The 17,502-nt window shown below is 47.7% G+C and overlaps 7 protein-coding genes across 7 annotated transcripts; 4 read left to right on the top strand and 3 right to left on the bottom strand.

The window, feature by feature from the left end:
• Positions 1-62: 62 nt before the first annotated feature.
• On the top strand, positions 63-1,378 carry LACBIDRAFT_305983 (uncharacterized protein; the record flags this gene model as incomplete). The annotated part of the gene is made up of 4 exons (XM_001875355.1): positions 63-113; positions 161-979; positions 1,035-1,148; positions 1,202-1,378. 4 exons carry the CDS (start codon positions 63-65, stop codon positions 1,376-1,378), a joined length of 1,161 nt encoding a protein of 386 aa, XP_001875390.1.
• A 35-nt stretch (positions 1,379-1,413) lies between these two features.
• On the bottom strand, positions 1,414-2,614 carry LACBIDRAFT_305982 (uncharacterized protein; the record flags this gene model as incomplete). Its single annotated transcript, XM_001874820.1, has 3 exons — positions 1,414-1,836; positions 1,885-2,537; positions 2,590-2,614. 3 exons carry the CDS (start codon positions 2,612-2,614, stop codon positions 1,414-1,416), a joined length of 1,101 nt encoding a protein of 366 aa, XP_001874855.1.
• A 645-nt stretch (positions 2,615-3,259) lies between these two features.
• LACBIDRAFT_176482 (uncharacterized protein) lies at positions 3,260-3,452 on the top strand (the record flags this gene model as incomplete). Its single annotated transcript, XM_001875354.1, has 1 exon — positions 3,260-3,452. A coding segment is annotated over one exon (192 nt), but the record flags the coding sequence as incomplete, so codon positions are not given.
• A 2,346-nt stretch (positions 3,453-5,798) lies between these two features.
• LACBIDRAFT_319363 (uncharacterized protein) lies at positions 5,799-9,425 on the bottom strand (the record flags this gene model as incomplete). The annotated part of the gene is made up of 21 exons (XM_001874819.1): positions 5,799-5,825; positions 6,254-6,433; positions 6,483-6,663; positions 6,711-6,817; positions 6,864-6,956; positions 7,005-7,190; positions 7,242-7,413; positions 7,463-7,532; positions 7,584-7,702; positions 7,755-7,849; positions 7,900-7,997; positions 8,047-8,153; positions 8,197-8,299; positions 8,349-8,472; positions 8,519-8,641; positions 8,688-8,807; positions 8,860-9,051; positions 9,098-9,175; positions 9,226-9,272; positions 9,319-9,349; positions 9,399-9,425. 21 exons carry the CDS (start codon positions 9,423-9,425, stop codon positions 5,799-5,801), a joined length of 2,280 nt encoding a protein of 759 aa, XP_001874854.1.
• Positions 9,426-9,484: 59 nt separating this feature from the next.
• Positions 9,485-12,114, bottom strand: LACBIDRAFT_292256 (glycoside hydrolase family 5 protein; the record flags this gene model as incomplete). Its single annotated transcript, XM_001874818.1, has 14 exons — positions 9,485-9,704; positions 9,767-9,897; positions 9,948-9,988; positions 10,038-10,112; positions 10,166-10,278; positions 10,329-10,551; positions 10,601-10,836; positions 10,893-11,009; positions 11,058-11,078; positions 11,134-11,278; positions 11,332-11,595; positions 11,654-11,781; positions 11,833-12,031; positions 12,081-12,114. The coding sequence occupies 14 exons, from the start codon at positions 12,112-12,114 to the stop codon at positions 9,644-9,646; spliced, it is 1,788 nt and encodes a 595-aa protein (XP_001874853.1). The 3' UTR covers positions 9,485-9,643.
• Positions 12,115-12,432: 318 nt separating this feature from the next.
• LACBIDRAFT_305978 (uncharacterized protein) lies at positions 12,433-13,965 on the top strand (the record flags this gene model as incomplete). The annotated part of the gene is made up of 1 exon (XM_001875353.1): positions 12,433-13,965. The coding sequence occupies one exon, from the start codon at positions 12,433-12,435 to the stop codon at positions 13,963-13,965; it is 1,533 nt and encodes a 510-aa protein (XP_001875388.1).
• Positions 13,966-14,258: 293 nt separating this feature from the next.
• LACBIDRAFT_244681 (uncharacterized protein) lies at positions 14,259-17,470 on the top strand (the record flags this gene model as incomplete). The annotated part of the gene is made up of 21 exons (XM_001875352.1): positions 14,259-14,353; positions 14,410-14,477; positions 14,533-14,684; positions 14,739-14,899; positions 14,961-15,089; positions 15,143-15,308; positions 15,362-15,420; positions 15,469-15,556; positions 15,611-15,662; positions 15,709-15,873; positions 15,925-15,944; positions 15,997-16,002; positions 16,055-16,105; positions 16,156-16,180; positions 16,235-16,398; positions 16,432-16,442; positions 16,538-16,676; positions 16,783-16,913; positions 16,970-17,057; positions 17,122-17,301; positions 17,354-17,470. The coding sequence occupies 21 exons, from the start codon at positions 14,259-14,261 to the stop codon at positions 17,468-17,470; spliced, it is 2,067 nt and encodes a 688-aa protein (XP_001875387.1).
• Between the last annotated feature and the right edge of the window lie 32 nt (positions 17,471-17,502).

Here is a 17,502-nt window from a genome sequence, read left to right as displayed (position 1 = left end):
TTACTCTTGTTGACAACATCTTCACAGCGCACTAGAGCACTCCTCCTTACCTTTCAATTGCCATGTCCCATCCACGTATCAAAGTACCGGGAAAATCATCTGATATACCCGAGGTATGTATCAGGAAACGTCTCTACATATCACTGTTAATTATCCTCAGCTAAATGATCACCAGCACAGACGACCTGTCAAGCGTTTGCGCCTTACAGTCGAATCTGAAGACGACGATGAAAACCGAGAAGAGCCTTCCAGAAACCATTCCTTGCCCTCAAGTTTAGATAGCCTTACGGATGACGAACAACCAGAGCCGTCAACGTCAAAGGCTGCAGTTCCCGCTCCACTCAAGAATGCCTCGAAGAAGGGAATGCAAGCCAAGACTAGTAAAGCGAGTGGGCCGCAAAGGAAGAAACCGCGGAAATTGGTCGTTACAGATCCAGAGTCGGAGGATTACGATGATTCTGTGCAACAGGCTTCAGAAGAGGACGACGAGCGCGAACCACTCATGGAGGACAAACGGCCGAAGGTTCTCAAAGGCGGCAAAGCTACGTCGAGAAAGGAAGCGGGAGCTCGAAAGGGGGTCAAGAGACTGCACAAAACTGAGTCATCGAATGTAGCCGAAGCCCAACCGCCCATAGCAAAGGGAGACGCGACAGTGCGGCCCGCTCCAAAACTTCCTGAGTTGCTGATCGACGTTGTGGGGGATGAATCACAAGGAGTGGATACCCCTCTAGCTACTGTGGATGATTCTGCTGTTTCAGCAGCCAAGAAACGGACGCGACTCCCAACCATCAAGAAGAACAAGGCTCCTACTTTGACTGCCCCTAGTACACCTTCTACACCAGCCATCGCGTCCAAGCTCGACTCCACCATTCCCGCGCTAAAAGTGGGAGAACCGAAGCAGGCCACTACGAGAAAGGCTGCCATTGCCGCTACAGACCTGGATCTAGCCAATCAATCTGTCTACAACGAACTTTTTAGAGTCTCTTGTTTCTCTGAGTTGTATATTGTCCTTTGCTCAAGCCATTCTTTTGTAGGGCGGCAATACTACCGGGGGAGGGGGCTCCAATCGACGGACGAAGGAAGAGGAGAGGCGGAAGGAACTTCATAAGATGAGGGAAGATGCAAGGAGCAAACGAGCTTTGGAAGCGGTGAGTTGACTGTGTTACCTGCGTGTCAAATGGATAAAATGACTGTATTTTAGACTGTAGCGTTCGATTTACAAGCTCAGCACGAGAAGATATCGCGGTTTGAAGATAAACTCAAAGCTGCGCATAGCTCGGCCCTATATCCCAATTTTCTGGCGGCGAAATGGAGGGAAGAGTATGAGCTGGAGCGAAGACGGAAAGAGAGGGCGCAAGAGGAATGGCTTGCCAGTTAATGTCTTGGGATAGCTTATAGGATGTTATGATAAATCTATATATTTTCTTTCAAAGTGTCTGCCACAGTCCGTCTCGATAGCTCTATTTGCTCAAAGCAAGTGGAGAACCATGTCTTTTTGCTTTTGGCATTTGTTCCCGGGCCATCTGAAAGGGATAAATTGCTCAGTCCTACTTCTATCTCTTGTTCAGCTTCGAGACTGATAACTAGTGGTCGAATCTCGGTTATCACTGTGTTGAACAACACCAGATGTTCGGTAACAGCCTCCTGGCTTTGAGGTGGGTACGTGGTGGAAATGAGTTCATCCGAGGCTGCAAGAAGCGCAGGTGAGGACAGGGCAAGTTTATCTAGCAGGGTGTTGGTGACGCTTTGGATGATTGGCGGGATCTTTGGAGGGGTCAGCAGCTTCTTTATCGTGCGCTGGTGTAGGAGGGTGGAGAGTTTGATGAGGGTCAACACCTTTGACCTGATTAGTACGTGGATGAGATATTTATATTAGCAACAAACCTTTTCTGTTCGTTGCAGCTCGAGAGGCGATAATTTAGCGTTGGAACCCAGTCCAAGATCATCCCAGCCGTCATCTAGATCTTCGGTATCATCTGATGGTTTACACATTTCTTGAATCTCGTCCAAGCCATCGACGAGGGAGTCGTGATCTCGTTGCCAAACTTTGCGAACGGCGTCGTAATTGTTATTCGAAAGAGCACGCTCTCTGTCAATAGCTTCATGTACGGCACCAGTCCTTAACATGTAGTCGCCTGCGGCTGATCCCTCGGATGAATCCAGAGTGGTATTGTGAATAGCGAGAAGAGATTGAACAAAGGATTTAATAGCAGCGATGATATTCTGCGCCGCAGATGCGATCTCTTTGAATAAAGCCTCGCCATAGCGTCGATGTATCATGCCGAGGCAATGGACGAGTCTGGAGATGTTATTGGAAGTGTCGGTCAAAGGCGCGATTGATGCTGTATATTCTGGCGACGCGGGGTTGAGAGTAAGGGCTACCTTTGTGGTGGATGCATGAAGGAGAGAGAGGATGGAAAGGAAATCCTTGTGGAGGACGGAGAAATTGTGTGAGGATGGTTCTGGGTTGACATCATCTGGCAAGACTGCCAGAGCAGCATCGCAATTGTTCAAGACCAAGTTTAAAGCAAAGATTGCTGGTTATTGTCAGTACATAATGCGATATTGAAGCAAGATGAAATATTTTACATTTTTGCTGTGATGAGCTTGACATCGTTTGAAGAGAACCGAATCACGTGTATTGCTTTTTTTTTCCGTTCTAAGTTCGGCATTGGTCGTTTTGTCTCTAGCAGCGATGCTTGGGCTGTTGCGCGTACGGTCCCCGATTCTAAAATCATTTCATTCCCTGTCCTTTCGTCATCCAGCACTACTTCAACAGCGTTCTCTTTCTCTTCTCATCGTTCAACAACGCCCAACCTTGATTCATCAACAATGTTCTTCGACGACACGCCTCCTCTCCCTCGGCTCCATCTTCTCACGTCCGAAGCCCACAGCGGCACCTACTCCTCTCGTCATCGCTCATATCACCCGTCTCGAAGCTGAAGCCAATGTCCATCCTCATGACGTCTCCAAGCAACTTTCATTATTTGAAGCTCTTTCAAACACGAAACTCAAGTCTTCATATGATTTAATCATCACTCGTTGGGAAAGGATGTGCGAATTTGTCCGTTGCATCCCTTTCTTTACTCCGCTCCGTACTCACACTACCCAGGATCCCTCATCCCCTCTGCTTCATTCAGCAGCCGCTTTCAAGTTTTATATAACATGTCTAGTGATTACCGGTCAACAACCTTCCATCAACCCTGCTGTTCGAAGAAGAGACAGCCTCCTCATCGCTCATCCACTCGCTACAACATCACCCACTTTGGCAGCACCTACATCGACGACGGAATTGGAAACACCTCCAACAAGTCAAGAAATTGCCCAGGCAGTACTTTCTGACCCACCTGTGAACTCCACCCCGTCCACAGAATCAACGCCGAATCTCGCCAAGTTGGCTGCCGGTGGTGAGGCTGCAAATTCGAGCCCTATCCAAGTCGCCATTGTAGAACGTATGAGCCACCTTAACAAGCATGCGCGTCCTGACAGCTTTATTTGAATGTAGGAAAAGGTGCTTGGATTCCTCGCTTGGTGCGATTCATAAGTCTGGTTCTCGTTAGCTCGTTCTGTGCGCTGCCATTTTATCTCTTTCAATTTACCAATTCTTATCCAAACCAAAAAGTCTTTTTGGTCATCTTGTCCGTCTTCTTTGAAAATAGCGGGTTCATGAAAGCGGGGCCGCGACAATCACAATTTGAACCTACAGAAGGAAAAACGGTCAAGTTTAGCGATGTTCATGGAGTCGACGAGGCCAAAGATGTAAAGATTGTTCTCTTTCCCTCTGAGACGCGTGAGGGACTAATGTGGACATTAGGAACTACAAGATGTCGTCGCTTTTCTCAAAGACCCTACAGCGTTTGCATCTCTCGGCGGAAAGTTACCAAAGGGTGTCCTGCTAACCGGGTGAGTATAAACCATTTCATTTGTTTTACATCCTCATCACACAAAAAAAGACCACCGGGAACCGGAAAGACTATGTTGGCTCGCGCTGTGGCTGGTGAGGCCGGAGTGCCATTTTTCTTTGCATCCGGGCAAGTTTTACCTCATCCCCGAAAGACCCATCTCCTCACTTTTCGGAATTTAGATCAGATTTCGAAGAAATGTTCGTCGGCGTTGGCGCTAAACGCGTCCGAGAGCTCTTCGCTGCTGCAAGGAAGAAGGAACCGGCCATCATTTTCATCGATGAACTAGACGCTGTCGGTGGCAAGCGCAGCAACCGCGATCAGCAGTACATGAAGCAAACACTTAATCAGCTACTTGTAGAGATGGACGGCTTCCAGCAAAACGAAGCCATCATCGTGATTGCCGCTACCAACTTCCCGGAAAGCCTTGATCAGTATGTTCGCTGCTCTTTTCAGATAGCACAAGTGTTTACTGGCGCCATCCAGGGCTCTCGTTCGCCCAGGTCGATTCGACAGGATCATTGCAGTTCCTTTGCCCGACGTGCGGGGTCGTGTGCAAATACTGCAACACCACATGCGCGGCGTCACGACTAGCAAGGGTATATTTTGACCTTTATCCAAAGACTTCGGTCGACTGATATCGCACCCAGATGTTGACCCAAAAATTCTTGCTCGTGGTACACCAGGTTTCTCAGGTGCTGACCTTCAGAACATGGTCAAGTGCGTTTTTGTCATACTGTTGGTGCTAGTTTTATCTTACATTGCACAACAGTCAGGCTGCCATCCAAGCTTCAAAGGAACGGGCAGGTGAAGTCTCACTGAAACATTTTGAATGGGCAAAGGTGTGGCCATGAGTATATGCACGACGCCTTCTCTTCATAATCATTATCAGGATCGTATTCTCATGGGAGCGGAACGAAAAAGCCAGTACATTGATCAAAAGGCTAAACTTGCGACTGCATACCATGAGGTATTGTATTTGCTGGCTTCGGTTGGTTATGACCGTTGACCGTTCCGCCTTGTATCTAGGGAGGACATGCTCTCGTCGCCTTGTACACCGATGGAGCAATGCCATTGCACAAGGTGACATGCGTACCCCGTGGACACGCCCTCGGTTATGTGAGCTAATACCTCTTTTGCTGAATCCCCTTTCTCACGACTCCATTGCCAGACTTCTTTGTTGCCAGAGAACGACCGTACCTCCGTCAGTCTCAAAGAGTATTTGGCCGGAATTGATGTTTCTATGGGTGGCCGTGTTGCTGAAGAATTGAGTACGTATCTTTGTTGATCAAGTTGATCAGTTTTCCTCAAGGATTTGTCTAGTTTATGGTTACGAGAATGTCACAAGTGGAGCAAGTTCGGACATCAAGAACGCGACTCGGACAGCCCAGTCAATGGTTAAAGTAAGGAAACTTAAGGCTTTCAGTCCGATTTTCGCTCAATGAAAATAGCATTGGGGCTTTTCAAAACTTGGACCGGTATTCTACGATGACAGGGACGACAACATCAGCCCACGTAGGAAAGAGGAGATCGAAGAGGAGATCACCACGTAGGTTTTACCAAAATATCATCTCGCATCTATCTCATTTACCTCATTGCTTTAGGATTGTCCGGGGTGGCGAGGCTCGAGCTACGGCTTTGCTGACTGCGAAACTCGACGAGCTTCATAGGGTCCGAACCATTACCTGACTGTCTTGGCATTGCGACTCATTAAATCGGTTTTCAGCTCGCGCATGCTCTCGTCGAGCACGAAACACTGGACTCGGATGAAGTCAGAAAGGTTATCAAGGGCGAGCCAATACGGACAATCACGGAAGTATTGGATGAAGAGATAGCAAATGCCCAGTCATAGCCCCGTGTTCCATAGCGTGCGCGAGGACTCGTCTCTCGGGCTCGCTATGCAGGCTGACGTAGAATGGGCAACTTGAATGCACGAGTGTATACCCATAGTCCGGAATCGTTGACCGGTTTTGCAGCCCACACGTCAACCACCACCACTCTTAGGAACTCAATTTAAAGAATTCGCTGTCGAGCTTAGAGGTTTGCGTATACTTATTCAAGTTTGGTAATTGTCTTCATGCACACACTAAATATATGGTGCACTTTCCTGGACACTTGAAGACAAAAAACTGTTGGTTTCTTTCAGCTAGTTTGTATACAGTCCTGGATTGCAGTGCGACCACTAACCAAAAAAATATGTATTATAGGTATGTACTTTTCCTCCCTATGGCATTATTCTAAACATCCAGATCGAAATCCATCAACATATGATCACTGATACCACCATCGCCATATTCATCTTCGCGCTGCTCAGCTTCCAAGGCTTTCTGCTTCGCCTGAGCCTTTTCAACGTCTTCAAGCGACCAGAGTGACACCCCGGTTGAATTTTCGTTTGGATTCTGAGATATCGTTCGCATGAAAAGTTTTGAAAGCGTCAAGGCCATGTCAGTTGAAAGATTAGAAGCCGTTTCTGTGATGTATTGATTGATCCATCGCGGAAGTTTAGCCCGTTTATCTGCCCGCGCGAAACGCTATCAAGCGCGATGAAATAACATTTTGAACACAGACTTGAAGACGGACCTTGTCTGCAAAAATCATCAAACCCCAGTCCGTTTTTCCTCTCAAAACGCGACCAACGCATTGCGCAGCATTTCTCATAGCATCAAATCCTAAAAACTCTGATTCACGTATTCGGTATGCATCTCGCAGGTATTCAAGTCGCGCTTTGAGAATGCGACTCTCCGTATATTGGTAAGGAACCCTAACAGACATGAGCTATATCCCCCACTAAATAATGCATGACCATACCCGAACATAATGACAGCTCGACCATAGTTATGATCAAAATCAATCCCTTCTGAGACTTTACCACGAGCAACAGACAAAAGTACGGCTCCTCGACCGTTGTCACATGCCTAGAGATCGATGAGTAGAGAGGTGGTAAAAGCGTAAATTACACACCCTCCGATAGTTCTCCAAGGCTATACTGGTCTCGTTTGCGTCGGGCGTTTCAACAAAGATAAGCTTGTTCTTCCACACCTCGTTGAGTATACCCTTCGCAAGAACGGTTAGCTGTTTCCGAAAACGGGTAAATGAACGAACCATATCATTCCAAGCAGCCACAATGGACTCCATATATAGGTAGCTCGGAAAAAAGGCCACTATCCCATCTGGAACTATTTTGCTGTACTCAATCAAGATACTTCCAAAGTTGCGAACGACGGCAGGATCGTTTCTAACTTCAAAGCGCGAACTGATTGCAACCTGGTCACTTCCACGCGTGATAACCTGCAGATCCAGGATAAATTCAGAACGAAGAAAAAGGCTGGTCACGCTCACGAGTGGCAAAAAAGCATTTCGGGTTAATGTCATTGGATACGTCTCCTGCACAACAGGGGTGAATTGCAACATCTTTGGATACATGTCCAAAGGTGACAAAGTTCCAGATGTGATCACAACGCTGCTAAAGCGCTCGAATACAGGCTTTATGGCGAGGGAAGGATCTAAGCAGCTAGCCTCATCCTTTAAAAAAAAGAAGGAACGGATAGAAAAAGACATACGTAAAGTGGAAAATCGGATTAGGGACCGTCGCGTTATCTGTTTCAAAAGGCTCCAATATAAGGAGGAAGCCTATGGCACAGCGTTATACTGTGGTCAAGCTATCGATGATTGTAGTAATACCTTTTTCGTAGGTCGAGACAAGAGTTGCGAAACTGGCCACTTTCTGGAGGCTAGCATACTCGTCCAAACGATTAAGCTCTAGTGTTCGAATGAGTGATTGCAACCGTTCCGCACAAAAGCTAATGAAATATTGGGCGTCAGGTGAGATACGCTGATGAAATCACAACCTACCGAAGAGGTCTCCTCTCTATATACGTAATGTCTTTCAGGTGCTGGAGGAATGACAATGGCGTTTCTGCGACAACATGAAGAACACGCATTCGCGTCTAGTTAAGTTGCATGATAAGTCGAGCTGGTTTCAAAAGAGATGTCGAACCTTCAGATATTCAACGAATCTTTTAAGGAAAGCAACGAAATGTTCTGCTTTTCGAATGTTGCCGGGGACAGCTTCATTAAGAAGGTCTTCTGGTAAAACTATAACGAAATGAGATGTGGGAGATGGAAACAGTTGGATAATCCTCACGAGGATTTCCCATAAAGGCATCACCGTCCTCGCCACCTGGCTCTTGAAGTCCTTCAACAAGCTTCGCATACTCATCTTGAAGTTTTGCAGCATCAGTGATCTTGATTCTATAATGATTTGTCAAAAAGCATTTTGTATTTTTGAAATCACACTTGCTCCTCAATCTTTTCTCCTAGTTTCACGACGCTCCGGGTCGCAGAGTCTAGCATAGGCCTCGTGAGGTCGATACTTAGAGACTCGATGCAAACATTGTCTGTAGACGACGTTTGCGAGTGAAAGGAACATAAATGGGGATAAATTACCGATGTTATGGGCCTCGTCGAATACAACAATTGCGTCCTTTGACATCTCCTTTGATACTTGCTCCGCAACTTTGGGGTCCAAGAGATAGTGGAATGAGTATATGATTACGTCTGCGAATGCCATCTAACAAACTATGAGTGTTGGAAAAGATTACTATTGGCAACAAAACACTTGCCATCCGGCGAACAGCAAAATAGGGACAGACTCCCTTGTCACGGCCATACTCTAGAATATCGGCCAGTGTCCAAATGCCCTGTGGTATGAGATTTCCTGGTTCTAATTTTCCAAGCTCCTTTTATGAAGTCAGCACTCAAACCATTAGCGTAAGAGGGGTATACCTCATGCCAGCTACAAAGTTCAACGGAATCAGGGTCTGCCCTTCCCTTCTCACACACAGCGGCATTTGTAAGATCTCGACACCTCGCATCCACAACCCGTCCCTTCTTCTCCTTGGATATCTGCAGAAAGAGTGAATTAACGACAGCCTTGAGTCACTAGAGAAGTTCAGACCTCGGGGTGTATACAAAGGTTCTTCCGACTCGTCAAACCCATGCCCATAAAGCTGCGTTCCTTCTCCTTCTCCTCTGGCGTCTCCGCATGAGATATTCGGTAGGCCATCAAACGTTTGAGTTCCGCCAACGCTTTCTCGATCTCCGGTACCGTTCGAGAACAATAAACAAGCTTTCTGCGTGTTGGATAAAACTGGAAGGGGGGTAACGCGTCAACTCAAAGAAAGAAAATGTCATACCTGTTGGTAGGACACGATTAATGACAGCAGCGAAACTGTTTTCCCTGTGCCCGACGGCATTTCCAGAACACAGTGACCCTACAAAAGCGTCAAAACGCGCGAAACGGAGAGGAAAAGAAACACGGTACTGTTGCATCGAGTGTTCTCTTGAGATCGCACATGTATGCATATTGCTCTGTCTAAACTTAGCGCGTGTTGAGTCGAGATGCGTGAGGGCTTACCAGGGTAAATACGGTCATAGGGAAATATTATCTGGGCTTGGGTGGGGGTTTGCTTATTCGCAAGGACGACGGAGACATACTGGAAGGTTGTCAATGAAGAACTTCATGTACGCACTGCGCTTGCTTGACGGGCAAAGGAGCTTGACCGTTATGAGGCGCGTTATGTCAAACAAGTCACATCAATGTATTCTAATGTAAGTAGGTCGTTACTCGTACAAGGTTCGAATGTAGGGCTAAGAGGAGTCCAATTAATGGGAATGAAAGCGAAATGAAAGCAAGGGAAAAGTGTCTTATGTTCGTATATGTGATTTCAACGTAAAGATCTTCAACTATCCGACCCAAATGCTTGTGATGCTTCCGAAATTGTGTCCTGAGCGTCCACTTGTCTGAAGATCAATGGGTCAGTTCTGTCACCGCAACTATGGTATAATGGTATTGATAGACGAACCCTACACCATTGATGCCGTAACCATCGTTTGGAGACACGCCGGTACCCGTCACGGTAGAAGAAACACCTGTCTCAGTCTGGGAAGATGATACCACAGTCCCATCTTGCTCTGTTAAGTCTCCTTGGGACCACTGGAATGATAGTTAGCCAGAGCAAGAAAGACTATATGTTCCTTGCTAACCTGGTATTGTACCATGCTTGACAGGCCCGCCAACAAACCGGCTAATGCATAACTTAACAAAGCTGAATCACTCAAGACAGAGATGAATACCATTGAGCCATTGAGAATAAGCGTCGTCTCTTTGGCCGTCAGAGACACCGATTGCCTGTTGATCTTGCCGAGTGGCTAACACGATATTTGTTAGAATTCCGTTTGCGTTTCTTATATGAAAGGCTCACATAGAGAAGAAGTGCTTTGGTCTGGGCCAACGGTGGTATTGAACGGGACAAAGAAGGGGAGGTTTGCTTGCGTGACCAGACCAAACCCTACGAGAGAAACAGGCTTTCCGGCGCTGTCGACGTATTAGTTAGGCGATGAAGAAATCCCAGGCTGGCTACGCACGCTAGTCCCGCTTCAGCATGACGCTTTATCCAGTCTATACCGGTTTGCACAGTATTATTGAAAGCTGGGAGATTCGGATCAACGGGTCCATACGAAACCTGGTCCGGAAAGAGCTGGAAGGAACCGAACCCGATCTCGGGTATGTTGAGGATGTCTTCGCTGTCAACGCCCTGTGACCCATCAAAGGCCGATCCGACGCCTACATCGTCTTGACGTCTCGTCGCTGCAAACATGCTAAGCGATTGTCAACGAGACAGATGGGAAAAACAAACGAGTAGCGACCCAACGTCCACGAACTTTAACACCTCCTGCTGGAGGGCTAGAACGTTTCTGCAAGTTCCTGGTCTTCTTCAGGGCCTCTGTGCGATCCTGCAATAGCCTTGCTTTCGTGAGAAACCTTGGGAGACCTCGTCGTCTCGTTCCGGGCGCGGATGAGACCTGCGGTGTAGGCGGAGTGGGAGTTGAGGGGAAAAGTTTTGGACAGTCGACGCAAAAGAATCCTTGGTTCCTTGATCAATCAAATAAGGTTCATTTGTTTTTAGAAATCGGTGAACCAAGCCTTACCCCGAAGACACGAGGTGGTTAGGATCTACCGATTTGACATGTTGGGCAATCGTAGAGTGCCAATTTGTGACAGTTGTGGTGGTGCATGTAGACGCTGCGGGAAGAGTTGAATTGCATCTGGCCCAATTTGTTAGGCAATCTGGCTTCGCCCGACTCAACACTTACCTTGGGTCATTAGCGATCTCCCTAGGACGGGAAGATGTCAATGACGTGAATCAGAAATGAAGGACAAAACGCTTACCAGGCAAAAATTGCAGGGCTGTTGACGTAGCGAGATACAATTTGAGTCGTGTAGTTTTTGAAAGCATTAATGAGGGTCTCGTTAACATAAAATTGGTCATGCTTTCGGGGGGCGTTAAACTCTCGAATATAAACATCCATGCCGCCTATGATGATCATTCGAATGTATCTTCGCGATAGGGAGTTGGAAGAAACGTGCCATAATCATTGCTCAATGTATTCCTTGGGAACTTGTTGTTGGTACCCTTTGTAACGTCGCGCCTTGTGAAACCGTCTGGGCCATCAACCAAGGGCAACGGGTTCCAATTATTCGTGAGTGCCATGTGAAGCAGTATGCCGTGCTTTTCAGCGAGTCGAACGACCGTATCCAGCTTTTGGAGGCCGTTCGGTCCCGTATTGACTGAGGTTGTGCCGTTGGCAACAAGCTGGAACCATGTCCCGTTCTGGGGAATAACATTAACATCTGCGATCACATAGACCTCACGTTAGCCAGAAGCGAAAGGATGATAGTAGACATGTACCATTGAACGCCCATGTTCTTACAACCTTGATGCCAACAGCGGCTATGCTCGCCAACGTGTTATCAATGTCTTCATCAGTGTTGAGAGCATGCAACCAATATGCATTCGTTCCGACGACCTTCAAGGCACTATATTGGCCGATAAGCTGAATCGCATGGATATCATGTCGATTGACTGACCTTCCGTTCACCACGAATTTTCCATTCTGAGTCGTGACAAATTGCGAAGGGACATTACTGGCACCACTCTGTCGCCGACTCCTCTTTGGCGTGGCCGCGGCAACGGACACCAGGAGGCCACCGAGTACTAATTGCCAGAGAACAGCAATGTACATGGGAGCCGAGGTAGGGTGGAAGGGCGCGTGGAAGACTGCAGAATCTAGACATATATAAGTAACGTCAACGGCCCTGTTTGAGCGCTTGCTTACATTTGTTGTTCTTTTGTTGTCGATCATCCCGCATCATTCAATACGCCAAGCGACCGCCGGCGTAGGGACGCCATGAGGAAGTGATAGTGATATTTTTGGCGTAGATGGGCACGGGCTGGCACGGCTTCATGTGATGGGAGGTTTCTCCTCTTGCTTGAAATTCAAGGCTCATTGAGATGGGGAGTCCAAGTATAAGTTGAGTACTGAGTATTGACAGTCTGGGTGACAGTGCCGTAAAGATGCAAGCCGTAAGAGGGGCGAGTGGCGCGACAGATTGGCGCTCCCGTGACAGCTCGTGACATGACTTCCATTTCCCGGGCCGGTGCAAGTTCAGTGGGCAGTCGCTATTGTCATGTTCAGACAACGATTTCTTGTCCATCGCCCGAAATTTCCTGTCTATCCCCTATTCACCAAAAAATATTCATTGCGTCCACATACTCCAGAACAACCCCCCGTCATTCAAGATCACTTCATATCTCACACTTTGTATGCTATCAATGTTGGCAGCCGCTTCGTCAAGTTCTCTTTCTTTGGTTTAATAGCCCTTGGTACAACCATCGCTGCTGCATTTGAAGGGGCTCACTTGTACGTTGAGCATGTTGGTATGGCTCCAGAATCCGACCCGGAAGTGAAAAAATGGGAATGGGATGAAAGCTGGTCAGGAGACTCAGCCGTGGGTGGTACCGATCCAGCTTTGGGAATCAGAGCCAGGCATACTGTACGTGCCGCGTGGATGGCGTATAACTGGGGTGTTGGATATAGTGCTGCAACGACAGGGACTGACGGGCCCTTTGTCAGTTCTGCCAAAGGCTTACCTGGCATCCACATTATTGACGCACAAATGCAAAGGACAGAGGACTTTCTTCGCAGTGCTATTCATGTTGCTGAGACCATGTCTTCTCCCCCTCTCCACCCGCTGACTTTCACAACGCTTCTTGCCCGTCACGCGGCCGTTCTTGAAAAGTTGGGAATTGGACATTTGGAGCAATCAAAACTGCAGTATGAGCGTGCTTGGCAAACCTTACCAACGCAACAACCTACTGCGGCTCGCATCGCAATGAAACTCGGGAACTTGAATGCCCGACTGGGCCAGGATACGTCCGCCGTAGATTGGTGGGCCAAAGCCATCAAATTGACTCAGGGAGAGTCGTCCGAGGTTGGGGTCGGTTCTTTGCAGGTACCTTCTAAGCCGCCTGCTTCACCTTTGTCCCAACGCATCCTTTTCTCTACGCTTGTTTCAATATCTGCGCACTATGCACAAAGAGGAAAGCTAAAGGATGCTGAAGCCTTAGAGGAGTCCGCTCTTGCATTACTTCGATCAATCCGACCTCCGGAATCATTCGCCTCAGCTTCTCCACCTCAAGCGTTGCACGCACTTTATCTCTTACAACAATCGTCCATGCTTTCCATTCATCTAGCAGAAGTTCTTCACGCTCGTCGCTATCCTGTCCGTTCTTCTGTCCAGTGGCTCATGTCTGCTGCTGAATCGTCTGAACGCGTTGCTCGTGCCCTCTCTGGTCTCCCTCTCTCCTCACCACCTGGCCCCATTTCAGAAATGCCTGTTCCAAACCCCAAAAAAGATCTGTTATTAGCTTGCTATAATACCCCACGTTCCGTGAACAAAGCCGCTGATGCTTTATTAAAGGACGCAAGGCGAACTGCAGCTGAATCGTGGAATCTACTCGGCGTTCTGCACGAGATGCAGGAGGGATCGGCATCCAAAGCTGCTTTTGAGTGTTTTGATCGTGCTGTCAATTGGGCCGGCGCGCCCATGGATAGCGGAAGCTCAAGGGAGGCTGCTGATGGCATTTTGCAGTCGGATTGGCATGTCTTTGTTAGCAATCTCGAGCGTGCAAAGACTGCTCGGGATCAACGGGGCAAGTAATTTTACTCCAGTGTTTTATGTACGTTGCAATTACAAGTTGCTTTGCGAGTTCCCTTGCTCGTGGGTTTTTTTATCTTACACCAGAGCTCGGCATGCGCCTATGGACGTCCGTGTCAGGTGCATGCATTATTGCATGATGCATCGTCCGCGTGGTCTCGCATCGTGCTGATAATGATTGACATCTTGAGAGATCTTGAGCGTCAACATATCTGCGCCAGGATTGGAACTCTTGCTCTTCTCACCAAATCCTGCCCCCACATCGACTTCGATTCCTCTTGTCAAGCACTAGAAATATGAGCGCCACTGTGACGCACACTGAAAGATTCTTTGCTGATCGCTCAGCACCTGTATGCAGCCTTGATGTTGGCAAGTCCTTTGCGCAGCTCAGGTTTCAGCAATCTTTTCAGTGTTCTTGGCCACGCTTATAATACTTCTGACCTTAAGCTCCGAGGAAAAGAAATACGCGCATTTCTTGTCGCAGGCGTCCTGGGCTGGTGCACGAATCATACAGGGTGAGGACGATCATTGATGGTGCACGATTTGGGACTTATCCCAGACTGGACTCAGGCCAATGGACACCCCAGGCGAAAGATCTTTACGATCTGATAATTCTTACCTTCAGCGATGATGCGAATGGTCTTGCCGATCTGGCAAAGCTTCAAACGGATGCTGCACTCTCCTCGACGGAATGGGAGGATTTGTTACAATATACATCTCAGGTATGTAACGTTACGCTTTCAAGGTTTCTATCTGTTGTTTACTGAACACTACAGGTGTTGAGCAACCTCGTCAATTTCAAAACCTTTGGTTTCACGAAGATAATTCCTCGTGTCTCCTCTGAGAAATTTGAGGCTGTCGTTTCTCACTCCGCGAACAGTACCAAGGCTTTACCCCTCTGGAACACTGTCAGTCGTCATTATCATGAAAATTCTGCGTTGCTCTCATCGTTTCACGTAGCTGAAAGCGCACATTTACGCTATCACCCCGGAACCCAGCCTCTTCATTGGCAAGCCAAATATCGGACATATTTCAAATTACTACCTTGGTGAGCCCATCGACGACGATGAAGTTGAATCCGTTCAGGCTGCTGCCGAGAAGTTGGGCGTTGACGTACTTAACACACGGTCCGTCAATCGTTAAGCAACTCATCAATGCCATGCTTAATGCTCAGTTACAGCGTCGTTAAGCACGGTTCTGGAGATTTTACGCTCTTGATAGCATCTGCCAATCCTCAGCCACCTGCTGTGCTTGAGATTGAACATCCAGCCAAGGCCGCACAACTCAAGATACAATACGGCGATTTCTCTGAGGAGCTTACTGCGGTTGTTAACTCACTGCGAGAGGTATGCTCATCACCAGCCTACACGCACCATCCCTGATCTGTCCCCTTGATTAGGCTAAGAAATATGCTGCCAATGAGAATCAGACGAACATGATCGAAGGCTATATTAAATCGTAAATTCACACTCTGTATATCATGGCCCCTCCCACATATATTCTCAGGTTCGAATCTGGCTCCATTCAAGATCACAAAGATGCTTCCAAATGGTGGGTGAAGGATGTTGGGCCTGTGGTGGAATCCTACATTGGGGTGAGCATTGAAACTGTGATTATCCCAATCTTCTAGTGATTATACACCCCACAGTTTATCGAAACGTATGTTGATCCATACGGCGGACGTGCGGAATGGGAAGGTTGTATTACTCTGGACATCTCAAAGAAGTTCACTCATGGCGCCGACAGGTTTTACTGCCATCGTCAACAAGGAGCTCAGTTCGAAATATGACGTGCTTGTGTCCAGTGCACCTGAACTCATCAAAGTTTTGCCTTGGGGTAAAGATTTTGAGGTTGACGTTTTCAGGAAGCCCGACTTCACCGCTTTGGAAATTGTATCCTTTGCAACTGGAGGTTCGCACAACGAAACTTTTGTTTGAATTGAAATGACTGACAGCCTCAAAGGCATCCCTGCTGGAATCAATGTAAGCAGGAGATAATATGTTCGTTCAACGCTGTTGGACGTTTCTTTTGCAGATCCCCGTTAGCTCCTCCCCTTATAGCGTTGCTTGTTTGTTAATGATTCTTGCATCAGAACTACTATGATGTCCGAGAGTCAACTGGTTTCAAGAATGTTTCCCTTGCCGTAAGGACGTTCTCTTCGAAATTATCAAGCATCTCGTGACATTTGAACAGAACATCCTGGCAGCCAAAGCCCCGAGTTCGTCATGAAACGTAACAAGCTACAAGTGATGACTTACTTGTCCTTCTTTAGACGAGGAGCTGACTTTCATCCATCCGGATGATGTTGAGCTCTACCACGCTTGGGACAGCAGGGCTTTCGAGTTGCAGGTTGCCAACCACGAACTACTCGGCCATGGTTCCGGCAAACTATTTGAAGAGTATGCGGACGGATCGAAAAATTTCGATCCCTCAAAGGTAGGTTTCTGTCTACTTGTGGTGTGTCTAGAGGTTGATGAGCGGTTTCGAAAGATTGTTGATCCGTTGACTGGCAAGTCAATGTCAGTGACAACCTCATAACCGATAAATCTGGCATGTTTCTGACGTTTCCCGATAGCACATCCTGGTACAAACCGGGCCAAACTCCAGGTTCTGTTCTGGGAGAAGTGTCCTCATCGATGGAAGAATGCCGCGCGGAGACGGTTGCCCTTTATTGTGAGTTGAATTCCGAATGGGGGCTTTGCGCTGATACGGGCGTCGCCTCGGATCGGCAGTGGTCAGCAATCTCGATATCCTCAAGATCTTCAGTGTGAGTGCTATGTTGCGACTTGTCTGTGCATTTACTGACGCGTTCCTTTGAAGTACACGGACAAACAAGAGATCGACGACATTCAATACATCACATTCTTGCTCATGGCGAGAGCTGGGCTGAGGGCTCTCGAGTTCTATGATCCTGCTAAGAAGAAGCATGGTCAAGCTCACATGCAAGCTCGGTATTAATTTTTTCTATTTCTCCAGTCCGACCATTTCATTTCATTCCACTCAATAGGCTAGGCATCACCCAGCATTTGATAGCAGGAGGTATTGCTCGACTTGAGGAGGTTAGGAATGCCGTGGGTGAGCTGGAGAATCTCTACGTCAAGGTATGCAGAGGGGTCACCGACGTATCTGTTCCGATTTTGACATTTCAATTATACTTAGGTCGATCGGCAGTCTGTTCTTGAGCGCGGAAAGGAGGTCGTCGGGAAGCTTTTGGTAGAGCTTCAAGTCCTTAAGAGCACGGCAGATGCTGCTGGAGCGCGGAGTTTCTATACCAAATTAACCAAACCGGATCCGGCTTGGGAGGGCGAAATTAGGGACCTCGTAATACGAAAAAAGCTGGTATGTTGGGAAACTCTCATACGAACGCCCATCAATTCTGACGTTTATTAAGCCCCGCAAAATCTTTGTCCAACCCAACACCGTTTTGGTTGATCAGGAGGTCCAATTGAAGGAATACCCACTTACGCCCGCAGGAGTCATTGAGAGCTTCATTGAGCGAGGTATTTGACCGAATTGAGGAGCCGCCGTGGTTATCGGTTT

This window comes from Laccaria bicolor, genomic scaffold (assembly GCF_000143565.1).
Source record: "Laccaria bicolor S238N-H82 LACBIscaffold_2 genomic scaffold, whole genome shotgun sequence".
NCBI classification, from domain to species: domain Eukaryota; kingdom Fungi; phylum Basidiomycota; class Agaricomycetes; order Agaricales; family Hydnangiaceae; genus Laccaria; species Laccaria bicolor.
The sequence above is the reverse complement of the archived record's forward strand: the minus strand, read 5'-3'. Positions and strand labels throughout refer to the sequence as shown.